Source organism: Eptatretus burgeri, chromosome 10 (genome assembly GCF_056783735.1).
Source record: "Eptatretus burgeri isolate ZD-2024b chromosome 10, Ebu_testis_v1, whole genome shotgun sequence".
Lineage (NCBI taxonomy): Eukaryota > Metazoa > Chordata > Myxini > Myxiniformes > Myxinidae > Eptatretus > Eptatretus burgeri.
The window spans coordinates 47,709,918-47,732,459 of record NC_140970.1 but is presented as its reverse complement, the minus strand read 5'-3'; the positions used below and the strand labels follow the sequence as shown (position 1 = coordinate 47,732,459).

Sequence of the window (22,542 nt, the reverse complement as noted above, 5' to 3'; positions counted from 1 at the left end):
TACAGAGAAATTTATTTCCAACGTCACATGATTTTCAAACCCGCGCTCAGGGCCATGAAATAAATACTCTGAATTCTTTAAATCATGCCTTTCTGTTGGTGTTGGTAAATCAAGTGTTGGTGTTCAACAGAAAGGACCCAATGACCACAGAAAAGTTCAATGTCTCGCGAGATAAGGTGTCATGTCGCCTGCACGACAGCATGGAGTCACGTGATCCACCAGCTCACAGTCAGATGAAATGTTTCAACAACATTTTAAAACGTCCGTTTTACGTCAGAATTACTTTGGACACTTGTCGAGCACATCACGAAACCTTCGAAAATATAGCCAAGATCGGACAGACGCCACCGAAAATCAGTCCCCCAGGGGGACACGGTACGAGGTCAAGCAGTGAACGGAAAGCAAGTGGTGTTTCTTTCAATACCCAACGATTATTGGAATTTGATACATTTTCCTCATGAAAAGTGTTTCTGCTCAGATTTTACGAAAATTATCTATTATGTTAAGACTGTAGCTTCACCAGAAGGTCCCAAAAGTGAAAAAATAAATCAAATAGAACTGAAGACAGCTTCGTGAGGCAGCGTGGAAGCTCATGGAAGCCTCCCCTCGGTGCAATGCATTCCACAGACCGAGGATACAAAACATTTAAATTTCACAAATCTTGATGCAACCGAGTGTGAATCAACCTCAGCAACTGCGAAAAGTGAAAACAGAATTTAAATTGAAATTTAAAAAAAAATTGAAAACCCCTCCTATTGACAAGTCAAACATCGGGGTCACATGGGCTGAGCAGACGAATCACAGCAAGGACGTAAATGTGAGGTGGATGAGAAAACAATTTGAAAACCTCTCCTATTGACAGAGTCAAACGTCTGGGTAATAAAAATGTGCACTTCAACTTATCACGGGAAACGTACTGAGTTTTCTTTTCCAAGAAACCTTTAAAAAAAGTAATTATAATAATAAACTAGTTGTCCAGTAATCTCAATGAAAAACAGTGCCCAGCCGATTATCCGGAAAGTTGGGAAATCAATTGATTATGTTACTGTTATGTATGTATGTATATGTATATGTATGTATGTATGTATGTATGTATGTATGTATGTATGTATGTATGTATATATGTATATATGTATGTATATATGTATATATATATATATATATATATATATATATATATATATATATATATATATATATATATATATATATATATATATATATATATATATATATATGGTATTTGCATGTCTATGTATTTTGTCTGGCTTCCTTCTTGGACAAAGGTGCAGTAATTGGTCTTTATTTTGATTAGAATAGCCAATCATCTTACCCCATTGTGCACAACCTAAGTCATGTATTTTACAAAGCGATTGCAATTATATAGTTTCCATAGAAATGACTTATGAACTTGCACTGCTTTTCTTTTTCTCTTTTTAACACACATTTTATCAATCACAAACTCTAAGAGTTGTAAATTAGCTGTGTGAGGCTGGAAAATGACAAACCAAGGAAGGGCCCAGGGATAGGCCAACAAGCAAGTAACTGTTCAAACTTCACCACTTTCACAAGTACGACTTCCTCATCAGCCTGGAATTGATAACAAAAGATGATGAGTCAATTGTCTGCAATACCTTGCTGAAAGCCTTTATCATGCTGAGAAAGTATAGGATGCTGAGAAAGTATGGGAGAAAGTCCTAAAGAGCTGAGGAGCACCCCCATTGGCCTCTGCTTCAGACCAGCCTCCTCCATGTGGTGACTCAGCTTGTTCTTCATGTTGCGAAGATGCAGAGATGTATGAAGCACAACTGCAAGACATTTCAGCATTTGATATCACCTCAAACAATGGATGCTGCCAAAACATTTGTCCAAAATGTACATTTTACTCCATACACACCGACATAGCCCACCCACAACAATGAAGCAATCAATGTAAAACCCACCCAGGATAGAGGATGACAGCGCACAAGAAGAAAATCCCCAACAGAAAGTGATGGAAAATGAGCAATGCGTCTGCTGCAGATCCAGCCAACATCAGTCCCAGTTTCTCACCCAGAAGAGCCTGGAGTACGATTTCATGTCTGCTCGTGGCATACCATGTCTGCTCATGGTATGCCACGCGGCCTGAACGAGTCGGGCCGCACAGCACGCCTCTGCTTGGTAGCGACTGCATTGAAGCGGAGCCGTGAGAAGACCTCCATCGTCCGCGGGAGACACTGGGGGGCAGCGGTGGCAAGCGAAGATAGACGAAAAGATGTCATTGTCAACTCGCACAGTCGTTATTTATTACGTGCACTCGATTATTTATTACAGTGATGATCCTGACAGGCTCTGCCTGAGCATGGGACGGTGCCGTCCCGAACCGCATCATGGATTGAAGGAAAGGATTTGATACAATTATGAGATGCAGAAATGGGTTGAAAAGAGGTTAGACAAAATTACGAGATGGAGATTTGAATGAAAGGGCGCGCCACGTGCGTCCCATACGATCCTGCAGTGGAGGGGCCGTTTTCATTGTGTCGTTGATGCTTGTGTTGTCCTCCGCGAAGACGCGCACGTTGAGGGTGTTGCTGTGGTTTTTGCAGGCGAGGCGTTGGCGTTTTGTGCCTGCTTCTTTTGCTGGCCTCCGCAAAGACGCATACGTTGATTGGGTTGTGGTTTTCACAAGCCACCGTCTGGATTTATTTTATGAATAAGAGGAAAAGAGTTGAAATGAAGATGGAGATATAATCAGCCCAAACTATGACACCACACACAACGCACTTCGTACCATTTGACCCAGTGGACATGAGGGAAAGGTCCAATTGCACGTGTATTAATGAAATAAATGTCTGGGGATCACTATGATGGATGCCATTGCCTTGGAGGAATGCGGGTTCCAGAACCGCAAAATATATATATATATATATATATATATATATATATATATATATATATATATATATATATTTAAACACACACACACACACACACACACACACACACACACACACACACACACACACACACACACACACACACACACACACACACACACACACACACACACACACACACACACACACACACACACACACACACACACACACACACACACACACACACACACACACACACACACACACACAACATTATGACCACCGAGAGGTGAAGTGAATAACATTGATTATCTTGTTACAATGGCACTTGCCAAGGGGTGGGATATGAAAGGCAGCAAGAGAACAGTCAGTTCTTGAAGTTGATGTGCTGGATGCAGGAGAAATGCGCAGGAGTAAAGACCTGAGCGACTTTGACAAGGGCAAAATTGTTATGGCCAGACGACTGGGTCAGAGCATCTCTGAAACGGCAAGGCTTGTGGGGTGCTCCCGGTCAGCAGTGGTGAGTACCAACCGACAGTGGTCAGAGGAGGGACAAACCACAAACCATCGACAAGGTGTTGGGCGCCCAAGGCTCATCGATGCACGACGGCAACGGAGGCAATCCCGTCTGGTCCGAACCAACAGAAGGTCGACTGTTGCACAAGTCACAGAAAATTTTAATGGTTGTCACAGGAGGAATGTCACAATTCACAGTGCATCGCACCCTGCAACTTTTGGGGCTGCGTAGCCACAGACCGGTCAGAGTGCCCGTGATGACCCTTGTCCACCGTTGAAAGCGCCCACCATGGGCATGCGAGCGTCGGAACTGGACCTTGGAGCAGTTGGTCACCTGGTCCGATAAGTCCAGTTTTCTTTGAGATCACGTGGATGGCCGTGTACGTGTGCGCCGTTTACCTGGGGAAGTGATGGCACCAGGATGCACTGTGGGAAGACAAGCCGGTGGAGGGAGTGTGATGCTCTGGGCAATCCCGTCTGTTCTGCTGGGAAACCCTGGGTCCAGCTATTCATGTGGACGTCAATTTGACACGTCTCACCAACCTAAACATCCTTGAAGACCAGGTACACCCCTTCATGGCAATGGTCTTCCCTCATGGCAGTGGCCTCTTTCAGCAGGATAACGCGCCCTGCCACACTGCACACATTGTTCGGGAAGTTTGAGGAACATGATGGTGTTCATGGTGTTGCCCTGGCCTCCAAATTCTCCAGATCTCAAACCGATTGGGCATCTGTGGGATGTGCTGGATCGACAAGTCCGATCCACGGCGGCTCCACCTCGCAACTTACAGGACTTGAAGGATCTGCTGCCAGATACCACAGGAAACCTTCAGGGGTTTTGTGGAGTCAATGCCTCGGTTGGTCGGCACTGTTTTGGTGGCACACGGAGGACCAACAGCAGATTAGACAGGTCGTCATAATGTTTTGGCGAATCAGTATATGTATCTTTACACGACCGATCTAAAGTTTCAGAACACTCCCATTTTTCCAGTTTTTACTGAAATTTAAGCAGTTCAAGTCCAGTGAATAACCTGAAATGGTACAAAGCTGAGTGATAAACTGCCAGAGGTTAATAACAAAAAAGTTTAGGTTACAAAAACTGAAAAATGCAAATTTCAGAGTTGTTTAAAAAAAGTCCTTTTTCAGGGAACAATGGGTTAGCAACTGCAGCTGTTCTGCAACAATGAAAGTAGATCAAGCCTTGAAAATTGATGCAAACATTTCCTGCAGGTGTCCCAACTTTTGTTTCGTTACAAACCATCTGTCTGTATAAAAGCAGTGCAGGAACAGACCGTTGTTTCACCCTCTGAAGCATTATTTCGACAATATTGCACTGCAGGAAGTTGTGTATTGCAATCATAATGGTGAGAAAAAGACAATTACCCAGCCAGACCCAAAGCCACAACACAATGAGAAGACAAGTTTCTGAGAGTCAACAACAGCTTGCGTGAAAGGCGGCTCACAGGACAGCAGCTTCAAGCACAGCTTAACACTGGTCGAAGTAAGGAAGTCTCCGTTTCAACTGTGAAGAGAACTTTGAGTTGCAGGTTTGACAGGTCGAGGGGCAGGAAGAAAGCCATTGCATCGATGGCAAAACAAGAAAAGGAGGCTTGCCTGGGCCATGAAGCCACCACCAGTGAACTACTGAAAAATGGAAGGTCTTATGGACTGATGAATCAAAATTTGAAATCTTCAGTTAATCACGCAGGGTTTTTGTATGCTGTCAAGTAGAGGAAAGGATGGTTCCTCAGTGTGACACCAACTGTCAAACATGGAGGAGGTATCTAATGATTTGGGGCTCTTTTGCTGGATCCAGTCGGCGACTTGCACAGTGTGACGGGCACCCTGAATCAAAAGGGCAACCACAGCATTTTGCAGCGCCATGCAATACCCTCTGGTGTATGCAGAGTTGGTCAAGGGTTCATCCTGCAGCAAGACACTGACCCAAAACATACCTCCAGGCTATGTCAGAACTACCTTAGAATAAAAGAACAAGATAGTCAGCTTCAAATCATGGAATGGCCAGCACAGTCTCCAGACTTAAACCCCATCGAGCTGGTTTGGGATGAAAGCAAAGCAACCCACAAGTACAACACATTTGCGGGAACTTCTGCAACAGTTTTGGGAAGAACTTTCGGAACAATATTTGATTTCCATTGCAGAAAGAATGCAACGAGTCTGTTCGGCTGTTATATCTGCAAAAGGTGGCAACTTTGAAGAGTCAAAAATTTAGATTAAATTTTGTTCAACAAAACAATTCCACGGTTTCTTTTTTATCTGCTTTAATTTCAGAGAACATTGAAACATTAAACTGCTTAAATGTCAGTAAAAACTGGAAAAATGGGGGTGTTCCAAAACTTTTGATCGGTATTGTATATATCTAAGATATATATATGTGTTGCAAGATCACGTTTGAAGCAGTTTCCCCACTTATATATTATATGAAATCAGCATGATTGTGATTCGAGCTCCTTTCTTCTTTGAATGGCAATTGTGGTTTAATTCCACTTTGCCGTCACAAACAGGTTGGTGTTCTCTCGAGTTTCATCTCCTTTCTGGCGGGAGTAGAAGACAGGTTTCTGCAGGGTGCATTCAGTCCACCAGCAACCCCCTGCTGGTGAAACTCCCATAATCCAGAATCACTGCTCACCTCCACACATTCGTGCCTCTATTTTTTTTCCCTCCTGTGCAACCAACTTCCATATTTATTCAATCTCATTCCTCGTGCAAAGTCTTCAAGACAGCTGTTCATCATCTCAGATCATCCCCCATCCAAAAACCACGATCTTTCCTTCTCCCGTTAACCCCACACCCAAACCCACCTCCTTCTCAATGTCCAGTTTTTTCCATTAGAAGAGTTTGCTCCTGTATCCATCTTGTCCAGCCCCTGCCTCTCATTCTTACCCGCGTCCCTTGTTTGTCCCTCGGCCCTGCTGTTTGCGTTTCCCCACTCATTCTATTGTTCCTTTTGTTCTGTTGCATCCTGATCGATTCTGTGTTCCAGTGTTACTATGAGCATGGACTTTGTACAAGAAAATTAAAAAAAAAAAGAAAAGCTCAATAAATACACCACTGCAGCATTCCAAGCAAACTCTTTGCATCAGAGTAGTCATCACATCACAGAGATATTGAAAAATAAAATATACCATCAGATATGGGGAATCCCCCGCCATTGAATGAAAAAGGTCATACATATTCCAGATAATGAGGGAGGTGAATTGGAAACAAGACACCATTTGGTCATCATCTCGAAAAAGTTCCCCAAGGGTGAGGAATGTAGTAATCAAAAATAATTGAAATCAGAAAAGCGGTTTTCATTTATTCCAAAAAACATTTTTCAAGATGGCCGCCCCAGTCGGCCATCTTGGATCCGGCCACACCCATCAATAGGGTTCTTCCTTTTCAGGTGGTACATGTGCGACTCAAATTTCAAATCGATATGGCAAACAGTTTATAAAGTTATTGCACTCACAGCTATAAATGTTGACGCCCAGACGGACGGACAGACAGCCGGACGACCTGCGTGACAACAATATCCCCCTTCCACCACGCGGCGGGGGATAAAAAGTTAAAGTGGAAAGACAAACGGGGCATTGTTGATGAGATATCCTTGATCGCAGTGCCACATTGTGGAAACATCAGGAGCAAGTTTGCCCAAAGAACAAGGTGGCATTACTGAACAAATTGGACTTTTATGCAGGAGCATCTCAAGATCACTTAAAAAAAATTCTCCAAGGTTGCATTTGAGGAATGTTTGTTCAAAATAACACAATAGATTTCCATGAAAAAAGCCTGGAAATGTGTTGGGAGAGATGAAAACTCCAAAGTGGATTTAAATAAGACAAGCAAAAATAAGCAAAAATTGAACAGGCAAGCAAACAAAAGTGGGAACGCAAGCCATCAGATAGATATCAAAATTCAGGGTGAAAGGACACAGACCAGCCTTGAGATTACATGCTGGCTCAGCAGATATGCTCGGGCAGATTATACTGTGCCCAATTCATCCGACTATCCAGTCATAAAGATCAGCCAATCTGTGCTTCTCCTCCATAACTCCAAAACCATGAAAACCCGCAGGCCAAAACTTTGCATCCATACAAAGGGAACTCCGAGAGGGCATGGATGAAGAATGGATGAGAATTGGGTAAATTAAAAAAAAAAAAAAAACCTTTTGAAGATACTGAACTCGTCCCATCATAAAAACTAGAGTAATTCGACTCCGCACAGTGGACGGGTATGCTTCCGCTCTCCCACACAAACATTTGAGTATTGACATATTTGACCCTTGACCTTCATCATATCTGGCCCAAAATCTAATCAGTAAATTGCCCTAACTTTACCTTTGTACCAAGTCTGATGAAATTCTGACCAATATTTGAGTTAGGGCATAAACAGTAAAATTTTAGAGTTTGACCTTGATCCTTGAACTTTATCACATCAGGCCCAAAATCTAATCACTTAATTGCCTTGTCTTACTTTACCTTTTTACTAAGTTTGATGAAATTCTACAATTTGCTTCTTGAGTTATCGCGAAAAGGAAAATCCGGACGGACGGGCAGACAACCCGGAAAAAATGCCTCAGGCACCCTTGGTGCAGAGGCATAAAAACATCCCTGGACAGGGCGCTCGCCTTCGCAGGGATCATGAGGTGCCATTTGGTTTGGCCTGCTAAAAAATGCCGTGCCTTGGAACCAAGATAGACTCTCGGCGAACCATTAAAGTACAGCACAAAATTGAAATCAATCTTTGGATTTGAGGATTGCAGCATGTGGACAAAGTCAATCTGGAGGAAAATGAAAATTTTCAGAAATTAACCATTCTTATCACTCACGTATTTACGTAAAGACTTTTGAGCAAGCAAGGCTGTGATCCCTCCTCCAGAAAATGTGAAATGTGAAATTGTGAAAATGCACAACGTTTTGAGAGATCCTCCACACAGACAACGACAGACAGAAATGGGTGAAAACACAACCTTCACCTTCCGTAGCAGAGATAATTATCAGATGTTCACCAAAATTAAATCAATTCTTCCTTGTCACACATCCAACATGTCCACAAAGTTTCATCCAAATCCGTCCAACTTTTTGAGATGTCCTGCTTTGTATAGTTTTTGGCCTGATCTCAATGGTGAAGAATCACTTAAAAGATTCCAGTCGTCGGATCCTGATCTGGATCTTCATCAAAATCTAATCAGTTCGTCCTTATCACACACCCAACCTGCCCACAATTTTTTATCTGGATCCGTACACAACTTTGAGATATCCTGCACACAAACAATCAAATAAACCAATGTCACCTGCAGGGTGACCCGTATCTTGCCAAAAGGTGACCATGTGTGACTTCAAGGTCACACTGAGGTGAACAGAGCTGCTATCCACCAGGAGCGACTCCTTGAGGAATATCTGCCTACGAGAGATTCCGATGAGAATCGTTCGACAGAGTAACCATGAAAAATATGCTTTTGCCTCATAATGTCACCAAATGACGTCATAATGTCTCAAGCTTGACATATCTAAAAAGCACTCATCGAGGTGTTCAATTTGAGGAACTACACGATATGGTTCCTAAAACTTGAAAATTTGACCTTGGGGTCAAATTTGTTTGACCTCAGGCACGAACCATGAAGGTCAAGGCCAATCGCCACCAAAAATTAATCAGCTGAGCGCCAGACCATGAACTATATTCCCATGAAGTTTGAAGACGATCCGATCAAAATTACTCAAAAAATAAGGGTTTCGTCGACTCCCCTGATTTGTGACAAAGTGACCTTGACCTTTGACCTTGACCTTCAAAATTTTATGCGATGAAAGGGACCTCTATAGGCCTCTGATATGCGAAGTTACAAAAATTTCCAATGATAACTGTGCTCTGCAGAATTTTTTTTATACGTGATTACAGACAAACAAACAAAAAAAACCATACAAGCTGACTAACATATCTTGCAACAACTTCGTTTTGGCAAGATAAAAATAGACAAACTGGTGAAAACATAACCTCTTACTTAGTTTTGTTCAAATCACAGAGCCAATGGTATCACATTAACGGGAGTGTTAATTTGTCATCTGACCCTTCACTTTTTAGGAACAAATAATCTGTCATGGATGGACACAAACACAGGATTATACATACTTGCACCAAGTTTGATTAAAATCTCTTCAGCTGTTCTCAAGTATCAGATCTTTACCTGACATGAGCCTCGACCTCTTGATGCTGAAATTCAATCGGTTCATTTTTGCATCATAATATAATTATACCAAGTTTGGTCAAAATCCCATCATTGGTTCACAAGTTAGTGCAGCAACAGCATTTATACCTAACGAGACCTTGAACCTGTTGACCCCATGTCAGCAGTTCATTTTTAAATCATAACATTTGTGTCCCAAGTTTGACTTCGATCCCTTCAGTTCTTAAATCATCATGACAACAAAAACCCATCATGGACGGATGGATAACAATAAACAATCATGCCTCCGACGACTTCATCATGGAGGCATAAAAATAAAAAATAAAAAACAAAGGCACAGGAGGCACATCTGCATCAGTTGGGACATGTGTTCAGGAGGGAGAAAGGAAATGTGATCATTCAGGTGTGATTATGGATGCAGTTGGAAGGGGGAGCAGGGCAGACCAAAATGAAAACGGAATGAGATGAGAGAGGAGACGTGTAAAAGGTGGGAAGGTGGTGGAGACGCTTGAGATGTGGAGAGAAAAAAAACCTACACTTGCCAACTTCACAAGGTGGTGGGACCATGAAAGTCATAGTATTAGTAATAACAGTAGTAAATGATTGTTGAGCTCACTGACAATGTCATAGCGATTTATAACCGAAAATAAGCAACAAAGGAAGATGCCAACACACACACATGGATGCTTCATTGTCATCCAAACAAAACTGCAAAAACTGAAAAAACCCAATTCCAATGGCACAGATATTCGACAACCAGACGAGCTCGGGAGAGGAGCACAATTTGCAGAGTGCAAAAGGAAAAGGTAGTTGTGATTGCCCAAGTATACATTTACCAAGTATCGGTGGAGCAATCCCAAAGAGAAACAAGAATACAGCCGAGGAGTTGCAGCAACAGCAAGCTGGCAGCCAGGATTGCAGCTGTGCAGATACCAGAATGGTTCCGGCGGAAGCGATGCAAGGCCAGGTGATTCTCAGAGGCGGAGACAAATGCCACGGATATGCACCCCAATACCAGGGGACCCAAACACATCTGCAATGGCTGCATGTAGCTGGAAGAGGAAGAAATTGTTGAGACAGTTTCCAATTTAATTATTTTACCAACATCAAAACAACCGTCAATCCCACGAGATCCCTGTGATGTTTCCACATGCAAATCATGCTTATGGCAGGTACACTGTGAACATGACATGTCGCTGGCAGCATCGCTTTGACTACTTTAGGAGGTACGCATTCTCGCCTCCAAGCTGTCCACCTGCCCAGGTTTCTGCAGGGCTCATTCGTGACTCTTCCCACCCCCCCCCCAACTGTGGAACCAACTTTCACATTCTCTTCAATCTCACCCTTCCCTCCACATTTGGAAGGCAGCTGTTCTCCACCACAATCATCATCATCATCTCAGATCATCCCCATTCAAACCATGATCTTTTCTGATGCTGTGAACTCCTCCCCCATGCCCCCTCCTTCAAAATTACAAGTTTTTTTCTTCCTGAGGGTCTGCATGTGAACCCATCTTGTCCACTCCCTGACCCACCTTCCCTTCCCACATCCTCATTTGTCCATGTCTCCCTCTATTTTATCCTTTAACGCTGCTGTTGGTGTTTCCCCCATTTTTCTCCTCTTCCTTTAATATTCTGATCAGTTCAGTGTTGTCGCTCTTCCACGAGCCTCGACTGTGTGTTGAACAAAGAGGATTCTTACCCGACAAGCAGCACAACAGCCAGTGCCGGATTAACCACTGGGCCAGGGAGGCCCACAAAAATTTCCGACGACGTTTTTTTCAGTCTTAATTATGTGACTCGACATGTGCAAGAAGGCTGTACACACAGTGAGCGAAGGCAGCTGGCACGCTGCCAGACACAGTGATCATGACAGCGAGCGTGGGAACCAAATGATCACATCACAACTCAGCCAATCACAGGCGTCGCTGCTCGCGTCTGGCCGATGGGTGGGGTTAGGTTCACGCTGAGTATGAACAGAATGGCACCTTTTACGTTCCTGTGAGTTATCGAGCATCCTGATGCTTGCAGTTCTTCGTTTTGCTCTTATTTGTCGTTTTTCATTCTTGACTATGGCCGACGGATATATTCGGCACCACGAAAGTGGGATTTGCAAACGCGACAAAAAGAAGAGGCATGAAACAGAAATAACTTGAGGGGGAGCACTCGGTAGAGTGCAAAACCGCCGCAAATACTGCTGGGTCACTTAAGTGAACTTGACATCCTATTCATTGTAAGTCAAAACGGATTGGACTCTCCTGAACCACGATTGAATAAACTAAACTAGATCGACACGCATGTAGAAATGCCAAAAAAAAACAAACAAAAAAAATAATCGAAATTTTTTTCGAAAAAAAAAGGTGCAAAATTTTCTGGGTTCTTTTTTTCTCTAACAATTTTTTTGTTGTTGGAAATCAATTAAAACATGTAGAAATGCAAAAAAAAAATTCAAATATTTTTTCAAAATGGCCACCATAGCGGCCATATTGGACTTTGGACCAAGTCCAAAACCTAATGGCATGATCCTTGGACCATACCTAATCCCCCACCAAGTTTCGTCGAAATCCGTCGAGGAGTTTTTCCGTAATACTGTTCACAAACAAACAAACAAACAGAAAGGGGTGAAAACAGTAACCTCCATCCATCTTCGGTGGCGGAGGTTAAAAAAAGACTGTCTGGATCCATCTTTAAAAAATTTTCACCTCACCAGAGTCGAGATGAGCAAACGGAATGTGCGCATTCTTCTGATGTCTTCTGATGTCCATGTCGAGGGATCAAGTAATCTCGCACTGCATCACAATTCAAAAGCTGACTACACCAATACCGTTGTATCGATCAACGAGAGAAGCATTGAAACAACTGCAGCCAGTGCTACAGCTCGTAGTTTCAATCCTGATCGTGCTGAATGGACTCTTTCCGCAGAACCCATAATTTCATCCAGAATCCTCCCTGCCAAGATAGGAACGCAGATTTTTTGTATACGGCCAGAATGTATCCAGATAAAACACGGTATTTTTGGCACGAACACTTTCAGCTGAAACTCACGAACGGGGAAACGGTGAACAGGGACTGGATGCTGTTTTCTCCATCAAATGGTAAACTTTACTGCAACGTGTGCAAACTCCTATGTCCCGACGGCGATGATCAGGAAAGCCATCACAGTAATTTTCGAATCAGATTCAATGATTGGAAGAATGCCTCTGCACGTCGAGCGTTGCACGAGCGTGAGACTGCCAATATTCTTGAAATCAAAATGAAGGTGACAGGATTCACACATCATTTGAACAGCAGTACCTGCACAAGGAAGCTTACTGCACTAATGTCCTGAAGCGAATTGTCGATGTAATATCGTTCCAAGCAGAAAGAGGGCTTCTGTAACGGTGCACGACTGAGCAGCGAGGTTGTGCTAACAATGGAAACCATCTTGGTTGTCTTGAACTTATCTCAAAATTTGATCCATTTCTTGCCCAGCATCTTGAAGTGTATGGGAACAAGGGAAAGGGAAGTGTATCGTACATGTCATCAACAATATGCGACGAGTTCATCCTACTACTGGCCGGAAAAGTGAAATCTACCATCGAGCGAGAAATAAAGGATGCTAAATATTATGGTGTTTCCGTCGATTTGACGCCAGACGTTTCGCATATCGATCAGTTGACGGTAATATTTCGATATGTGATGCAAGATGGTAGCGCTGTCGAAAGGTTTCTACAGTACTGACAGTTCCCGTCGTCATTGAGCATCACGATGGTGAATATCTGTTTGGAAAATTGCAAGAAGTACTGGAAGCCAGTGGGATTGATGTCATGGATTGTCGAGGCAGTCATACGAGAATGCAAGCAACATGTCCGGTGTCTATTCAGGCGTACAAGCAAGTCTGTAAAATTAATCCACAGTTTGAATCTGATAGGAGTCGCTGCCACAGAGTTATTTGGAAGCCGTGAAATACTTCGGACTTATTCAAGCCGTGTATAACTTTATGTCAGCATCTCCCCAAAGATGCGCCATTTTAAAGAAGTTACTCGATGAACGTACCATCAAACTCAACTGTTTGCCTGATAAGAGGTGGTCAGCTCGCGCGGACGCTTGTAAAGAGTTTTCCGCAAGCTACAAGGAGATAAAGAAGGCGCTAATGAAGATAGGCGAGCACCCTAAAGACATCCAAACTTTTTTCAAAAGAGGAGGATAAAGAGTTTTTGGCACGGTCCTCAAATGAATCGAATCTTTCATAGTTTAGAGGAGACTCCTTGAATTAGAGGGTGTCAGAATGCTGCGCCATCAGTGAGACTGGAAACCAAAGCATTGGCTGAGAAGATGGAATTGACTGAAACAGCAATCATGTGCGCAGTCTGGTCTGATCCACTTGGCAACATTGATCGAGTAAACAAATGACTCCAACCACCTGGAATAGATGCAGAGCGGTAAAGCAGCATTACGACGCCCTCTCAGACATAGAGTCGCTTCGAAACGATGAAAGATTCGATTCATTTGAGGACCGCGCCAAAAAGATGGTCGAGTCCATCATTTACGCCGTTGACAATCGTCGGGTCAAGAGGCGAAAGAAGGTCTTCGATGAAAATGACGAGGAAGAAGAAACCCCAAAATCTGGCAGGGAGAAGTTCAGAGTTGAGACGTACTTCTCCATCCTCGATCGCCTTCTGACAGAAATCCATAGGAGAAGAGAGAGCTATCAGAAAATCACGGATCTGTTTGGATTCATCCCCACGGCCAACAGCCTCGACCATGGTGGTGGTCGTATGGCAGCTCAGCTGCCGGGGTAGCTCTCATTTCTTGAAGAGACTGTCGATGATGCAGTGCCCCTCTACCAGTAAGCACACTGGAACTGGTACTCATTTCACAGACCTCGGAAGGATGACAGGCTGAGTCAACCGCCTGGTGTATTAATTCAGCGGCCGACGGGGCTTGAACTCAGGACCCGAGGATCCCAAGCCGCCACCATAACCACTGAGCCAACACCAGGCTGAGCCTCGACCATGGTACACTCTCTCGCAGAGCGGAGAAACTGGTTTCAGCGTGCCCTGCTGACGTTGAAATGGACAAAGTTCAGGAAATAGAACTTTGCTCGAAATACTCCCAAGTTCATCGATGCATCGGACATGCTCGAGTACTTTATTCACAACAACTTGACACACACATTCCCCAATATTTTTGTTGCCCTCCGAATATATTGTTCGATGTTTGCTACGAGCTGCGAGGGTCAACGCTCCTTCAGCACACGAAAGGGCGGGAAAAATGGTCTTCGGTCGACCGAGGGTCAGGTGTGCGTGTCCACGCTCGCTCTGCTCTGTGTTCAATCCGAGCTGATGAAGGAAATCGATTTGTCCGAAGTGATCGCGTCGTTTACCAACCAAAAGGCGCGAAAGAAGGTGTTCTCAGCAGGGTGGGAATCGAATACACAAACATTCCTCCGAATTTGTTTTCTGTATCGTTCGTTTCTCAATTTCGAAGCCCAATTGGATTTTACAGACACTTGTATATTTGAAAAGTCGGACAAATCGCCATTTACCGCAGTCTGTTCAGATTAAATTTCATGTTCAAAATCGTCGTTTCGATCATTCTTGAATTTGGCCTACGAAATCTCAAGGGCCTTGGCCTACAAAGACCTTAATCCGACCCTGACAACAGGCGCTACTACGAACAAGTAGTTGTTTTAGTAGTGCAGTCAGTTACTCACGAGACGGTTGTTGCATCGTACTGGATCCTTCAAGTCAGGAAGGCCGAAACGCGTCGATCCCAATACAAAATCGGCCAAACAAGGCAATGGAGCAAACCTCAACTCCGCCATGATGGAACGTGACGTCAGAACATAATGCACGCACGTGCTCGCACCGTCTGGGATTTTTAATCCCCTCTTGTTGTTGTTGTTGTTATAAAAATTATTATTTTGAATGTTTTCTGAATTTTTTTTTTTTTTAATGCTGGACATTACCAGAGAAGAACTCATCCTTATCCCGCCCAGAATTACGGGCACGACAATTCCCCTAAGATTGTCATCCCGGATTTCATTATTGAAATGAAAGCGAGAGAAGAACCTTCAGAGTGTAGGCTTTATTCCATTTGATTGGAGCCGCTTCTCCGGGCACACCAGGAAACACAAACGCAGCATGGAGCACAAGCAGCAAGGTACACACGCGCAACTAATCACCGCAAAATAAATCAGTATTACATATCAATCAGTATTCTCACCTTTCAATGAGCACCAAGTGAGCCGGCGACATACAATGACAATGCCCCAGGGACAAAACCCCGCGGCCGAGCCGACCCTCAGCTTTATCTCTTCTGTGCTCGAGCCGGGCATCACGTGATCACACGTCACGACCTTCCATTCACCACATTTTCCCCGCCTTTAAAATGTAACTCGAGGCCCAACTAACGCACCATGATTACTTCAGCGCTATAGGAGTATACATTTCAAGCAACGCGAACTATCCAAACTACAGAAGCATACATGCCAAGCAGTGAGGATTATTGTGAGTTGTAGGAGCATGGTAATGAGCATCGATATATTATGTAACGAGCATATAGGAGCATGAGCATCGAGGATGCCGATAATCCCCTTTACAGATTGAGTCGGCGAGGGGGTATTATTCGCTGGCCTCTCCGGGAGTAGATGGCGGTTTCACTTGAGGGAGGCTTCCGATCCTTTTGGTGAGCCTCGACTCGTGCCGGAGATGACTCCCCGATCGCCCCCGGGTGGAACGCGGTAGCTCCGCCGTCTCCCTTCTCGGGTGGAGTCCCTGGGGGAGAAACACCTGGGGAGGGGATGTCAGAGGGAGGTGTGCCAGATGGTGGTGTACCTGCGGGAGGAGTACCTGAGGGAGCCAAATGACGAACCGACACAGTGGTCTCCCTGCCATCCGGGAGTCTGACATGAGCGTATTCTGGATTAGTATCGATGAGCTCGACCCCTTCCACCAGGGGTTCATACTTGCTTTGTCGTACCGGGCGTTTCATGAACACTGTTCCGGGATGGGTAAGCCAGTTGGGCACCGATTGGCCGTCAACATAACGTCGTTGGTGAGTAAACATTCGCTCGTGAGGAGTTGCATTGGTGGACGTGCAGAGCAGAGAGCGTATGGAATTCAGAGCGTCGAGAAGGGTAACCTCCCACCGCTCGGGGCCCAGTCCTCTCGATTTCAACGCCAGAGTTACGGCTTTCCAAATAACTCCATTATATCGTTCCACCTGACCATTACCCTGTGGGTTGTAACCCGTCGTTCGACTCGTTGCTATGCCGTGCTCTAATAGGAACTGTTTTAGCCCGGCCGACATGAAACACGGCCCTCTGTCTGAATGTATGTACGAAGGTTTCCCAAACATAGCGAAGAGGTCAGACAGACATTTCACGACAGTGCCCGAGGTCATATCCGAGCACGGAAACGCGAAAGGGAACCTTGAATACTCATCAACAACAGTGAATATGTATCTGTTGTCTGTCTCGGTCAGCAGGGGCCCTTTGAAGTCAATGTTTAGTCTCTCGAAGGGAGAAGTGGCCTTGATCAGTCTGCCAGGAGCCGCGCCATAGAATCTGGGTTTTAGTTCAGCACAAACAGGGCATGAAGCATTCATTTGTTTAATATCTTCAATAGAATAGGGCAGGTTCTGTCTGCGTACGAAATGTGCCATTCTGGTTACCCCCGGGTGGCAAAGAGACACATGGAGGTCTTGCAAAGCCTGACTGATTACCGCTGAGCAGTAGACCCGCGAGAAGGTGTCTGCAGCAGGGTTTTCCCTCCCGGGCCGGTAAACAATGTCGTAACTATAGCAAGCTAGGTCTATCCACCATCTCATAATTTTTTCATTCTTAATTTTCCCGTTATTTTTCCCATCAAACATGAATGCCACGGATCGTTGGTCCGTAACGAGCGTGAAGTGGTTTCCCAGCAAATAATGTCTCCATTTGCACAGCGCTTCGACGATGGCGTACGCTTCCTTCTCTATCGCTGAGTGTCTCTGCTCGCTTCCAGAGAGAGTTCTCGAGAAGAACGCGACGGGTCTCCCAGACTGATTAAGCGTAGCAGCTATGGCGTGATCTGAAGCGTCGGTCTCCACCACAAAGGGCACCGAGCTATCGATCGATAAAACCACGGAATTACTGATATCGTCTTTGAGGTTGTGGAAAGCTGTCACAACAGCGGCATCTGGTGGAAAGTTTTTGCAATGCACTAGGGGATGTATTTTCTCGGAGTATTGCGAAATCCATCTCGCATAGTAAGCAAACATGCCGATCACCCGGCGCATCGTCTGCAGGTCCTGAGGTGATGGTAGCTCACGGAGCGGGCGCAATCGTTCAGGATCAGGCTTAATTGTGCCGTCGGCTATTGTGTAGCCGAGAAGGTCAATTGACCTTGCCGAGAATACGCATTTCTCGTAGTTGAGAGTCAGATTATATTTTCTAGCAATGCTCAAGAATCTGTCCAGATTCATATCATGTTCCCCCTGATCCCTACCGCACACTGTGACATTGTCCACGTTAACAAAAGTGTCTTTGAGGTTTTCATCTGAGATGATGTCGTCCATAACTCGTTGGAAGCAAGCTACTCCATTCGTGACACCGAACGGAATCCTTCTGAACTGGTAGAGGTGCCTCCCTGCCTGGAATGCGGTGTAAGGTTTGTCTTCCTCTCGGATGGGTATTTGGTGATAGGCGCTTCGCAAATCGATGGTGCTGAATATCTTATAATTGGCCACGCGTTCGACCATCTCGTCTATGCGCGGCAGGGGGTAGGCGTCGAGTTGGGTGAAGCGATTGACCGTTTGGGAATAATCGACAACCATTCGTTTCTTATGGTTCTGACTGCTGGTTACTAACACCTGTGCGCGCCATGGCGAATCGCTCGGTTCTATAATACCTTCTTCCAGTAATCGCTTGGTTTCTGAAGTGATGAAATTCATGTCAGCAGTGGTATATCGCCGCGATTTGATCGCTATCGGTTTGCAGACCGGCGACAGGTTAGCGAACAGCTGGGGGGACGTCACCTCCGCCGTGGTCAACGCATTTAAAATTAGACGAGGTTTGCTTTCTCCAAAGGGTATTTCGACGCTCGTGTGCTGCTTGAGGACATTATGACCCAGAATTACGTCTGCGCACAAATCACGAAGCACCAGTACCCTTACATCCCGATGCGTGTACCCTTTTACGTCCAATTCAACATTGCAGTACCCTCGTACGCGGGATTGTAGTGAGGTGGCGGCCATGCATACCGTATTGTCTGTCGGGTGGATTATCCATTTCCTGCCCTTCACTAGCGAGCTGTTGACGAAACTTTCAGAGCTACCGGTATCAATCAGTGCCTCAGCCATATGCCCGTTAATTCGTACGTTGATGATAGCCTTGGATAGATTCCCCGGGGAGGCTGCAGTTAATTTATTTTGCGAGTAGAGAGCCGCAGAAGTGGGTTTATTTCTCCTTAGAGTAGATTTACATACCCCGGCATAATGCCCTTTCTTGTCGCAATTCATGCATGTGGCATCTCTGGCGGGGCATTTTTGACGAGGGTGCCTTTTGTACCCACAAAAGAAGCATTTACCAACCGGAGCAGTTGCTGAGGAGTTTGACGTGGCCTGGGTATCCGGCTCCTCGGGTGTTTCTCCATCCCCTATGTCTGGCTGTGTCTGTGCCAGTGGGGTTCCTTGGGTTCCCATCGTAGCAACGTTCATTAGCAGCATCGGTGTCCCAAATGACTCAGATTGCTGCTGAGCCATATCCATCGCTCGAGCCTGATCGACTACCTTGTCAAGAGTGGGTTGCGCTTTCTCTAGTAAGCGTTGCCGTATGTGGGCTGATCTGAGTCCTTGGATGAATGCCTCCCGTGTCGCTTCCTTTCGGTGTTCCTCGGCGCTTACGGCCCGGAAGCTGCAGTCTTTTCCCAGCTGATTCAGAGCTTGCAGGAACTGATCGATTGTCTCCCCGGCTGCTTGCTTGCGTGTGTTGAGAAGATGTCGTATGTACACCTCGTTCTTGCGCTTCACGTAGAGCGCCTGCAGCACGTCGATCGCTGCTTCGTAAGTGTCGCACTCCGAGAAGAGCCTGTACACGCTGGGCGAGACATGATTCACGAGAGCGGCAAATTTGTCAGCTCCCTCCTCGATGATGGTCAGATAGTGTGAGAAGGAACAGAACCAATGCGACCATTTCATTTCTGCGTCAGTCGCGTTTGGGTCTGCGTCGAACCTCTCTGGTTTGTAGATCTTGTCCATCGTTGGTTGAGAGAGCCGAGAAAACCAAATGGAATAAATTGAAATGAAAGCGAGAGAAGAACCTTCAGAGTTTAGGCTTTATTCCATTTGATTGGAGCCGCTTCTACGGGCACACCAGGAAACACAAACGCAGCATGGAGCACAAGCAGCAAGGCACACACGCGCAACTAATCACCGCAAAATAAATCAGCATTACATATCAATCAGTATTCTCACCATTCAATGAGCACCAAGTGAGCCGGCGACATACAATGGCAATGCCCCAGGGACAAAACCCCGCGGCCGAGCCGACCCTCAGCTTTATCTCTTCTGTGCTCGAGCCGGGCATCACGTGATCACACGTCACGACCTTCCATTCACCACAATTATCACCTGTTGTGTGGAGGGTTTTCAGATTTATCCCATAATGCCGTGCGCGCCGCCATGTTGGTTGTACGAACTTCCTTGGCAACGACAGCGTCAGCAGCTCCACAATCTATCACGTTTATCTCGTCCCTGCAATGGAAGATTACGCGAATTATTTGGCCTTGTGAGGTCGTCTTTTCCTTTTCTCGTTGAGTTTGCCAACAAATATGGCGCTCGCGCACTGCATCATGGGATTAAAAAACCTCCATTCACCTCCACCGGAAGCGACACTTGCAGTGTCGTGGCAGAGGTGCGAACAGGCAGACACGAGCCGGAGGGTAACTCAACTCCGCTTTATTGTCTCGAGTGAGAGGGTAGGCGTCGGATTCCCGTAACTCCGCTTTAATACGCACTCGATGCACCGTTCAGGCACACGACCTACAAGACACTGTTTATGATACCACATGCCGCGACTGATTCGACTGATGCTCCAAGTCCCAAGCGGGCGTGAACAGCGATATGCATTGCAGACACGTGATGACAATCACAACTCCTCCACGGCCCCACAACGCTCTACGCATTGTGCTCTGCACGCGTTTGCCAATAAGCCACACTCCTCCCTCCTAAAAGTATGATTATAAAATGACAAGCATAATTGGCAAAGAATACTACGACATAAAAAAACAAAGAGGAACAAAATGACATCAACCAAGTAAAATCCTCCCAGTACGACGTCACTTGATCTCACCCTGGGGTGATGGTCGGCTGCGCATCAAACCCAGATGAGACGGCTCAAAAGAAAAAACGTGCTTCATCCGCACAACCTGTAACAATAATGCCGTTGTTTTAACCTGGCACATAATACATCCGTCTATCCCCCATCACATCATGTACTGTGCCGGTGCGAGTGAGTTGCACTCCAAATCCAGTGGACCGTCGAAGCGCCCCCAGGCGGCCCATGCTTCCACACCTTCCGGCGAGGTCGAGATGACACCCCAAGCGAACCTCCCCCGGCATCATCAAATGCCCCCGGTCGACAAGTTGGCACATCTCCCTCAGAGAGGACCGAATCAGGTAAACACCCCGAGCCTGCAAGCCCCGCGGGCGCCAGCGCGGCTGACCTTGGCGAGACCAGAGGTTTGCGCTCCATGGCGCCAGACACGTCTGACCTTGGCGATATCAGGGGTGGGGGTGACGCTGAACAGCGAACCGGCTCCGGCTCCCCGCCATCAACCCGAACCAGGCAAGAAGCCGGCTCCATTCCCAGCTGTCCCACACCAAAACCGCGCACCAACGCCGAGCGCAACATCGCCCCTGCCACCGACCCCTGAGGTCGCATCAAATCCAGTCGAATCCAAATAAACTGCTTTGCAACCACACACTCAATTTCACTGATGGTTGACTGTTAATGTCATGATGTGCTGGAGCATGTGGGGATCCAAGAACGTGCCATTTTCAGGATTCAAGGCAGCGAGTGAACAGGCGAGTTGTGTGTTGCGCTCACTGAAGCGCTGAGCAATCTCTCCAAACACAGTGTCAATTGCGCTGTAAAAAAAAACCCTCTGCAGTTCCGTATTGTCATTGTTTTGTCCTGTGGTCTCCAAAACTACAAACTGTTCCAAGTTCTTATTCGTTGTGCGTCTCCGTTTTGGTGGTGCAGGTGTAGAAATGTGAGCATCGTTGGCCTTGTTCCACAGATCAGTGAACTCATCCTCAGAGCGGAGTTTCTTCATGCACTCTGTAGCACTCGCCAACAGTTCCAACCCCATTAGCAAGTTCATGTCCTCGACCTGCAAGAGTCTGTTAGGGCCATCTAACAACTTCAGCAGTTTTTGTACAAAAATAGCAATGAACATGAAGGCAGGCCCAGAGACTTCCCACAAAAGCCCAATAGCCTCCATCCTCATCTCTGCACCGGAGGCACGCTCTGCATCAATCTCCGACAGTAAGGATGTGATATCCTTCAAAGATCCAAGGATCACAGACAAGGTGGCTAAATGTCCCGTCCACCTTTGATCAAGAAGTCGTTTTAACCGCTCACCTTTATACTGTGCAGCAACAGTGGGCTTTCTGAAGAATTTGTACAGGCAACAACAAACCTCGAGGAAATCGGTGACAGCTTTCTCTGCTGCCAGTGCGTGGATAACTACCAGATGGATTTGGTGATTTAAGTAGAACACATAGGGGATTTCTCTTTCCAATATCTCTTGCAACAACTTTTGCACCCCACCGTGCTTCCCAGCCATTACCGAAGCCCCGTCGTACACCTGACTTAATATTTTTGACGTGTCAAGTCCTGTTTTTGTCAGCTCTGCAATTATGAGGTCTGTTAATGTTTTTGCATCTCCGGCATCGGCTGTAGCCATTGTGAGTAGATTCTCTGTTGCTTCATTTGATGCAGATACAAAGCAAATGATGA

The 22,542-nt window shown here is 45.7% G+C and overlaps 1 protein-coding gene across 1 annotated transcript in view; it reads right to left on the bottom strand.

Annotated features, from left to right (window-relative positions):
• Nucleotides 1-1,244: 1,244 nt before the first annotated feature.
• The window catches only part of LOC147018492 (uncharacterized), a 261,256-nt gene continuing 239,958 nt past the window's right edge, over nt 1,245-22,542 (bottom strand). Inside the window, exons 3-5 of the mRNA XM_085898215.1 lie at nt 10,395-10,610; nt 2,053-2,216; nt 1,245-1,808 (exon numbers count right to left, since the gene is read on the bottom strand). Coding sequence (XP_085754341.1) covers nt 1,618-1,808; nt 2,053-2,216; nt 10,395-10,610 — 571 coding nt within the window. The 3' untranslated portion in view covers nt 1,245-1,617. The remainder of the gene's footprint in view (nt 1,809-2,052; nt 2,217-10,394; nt 10,611-22,542) is intronic.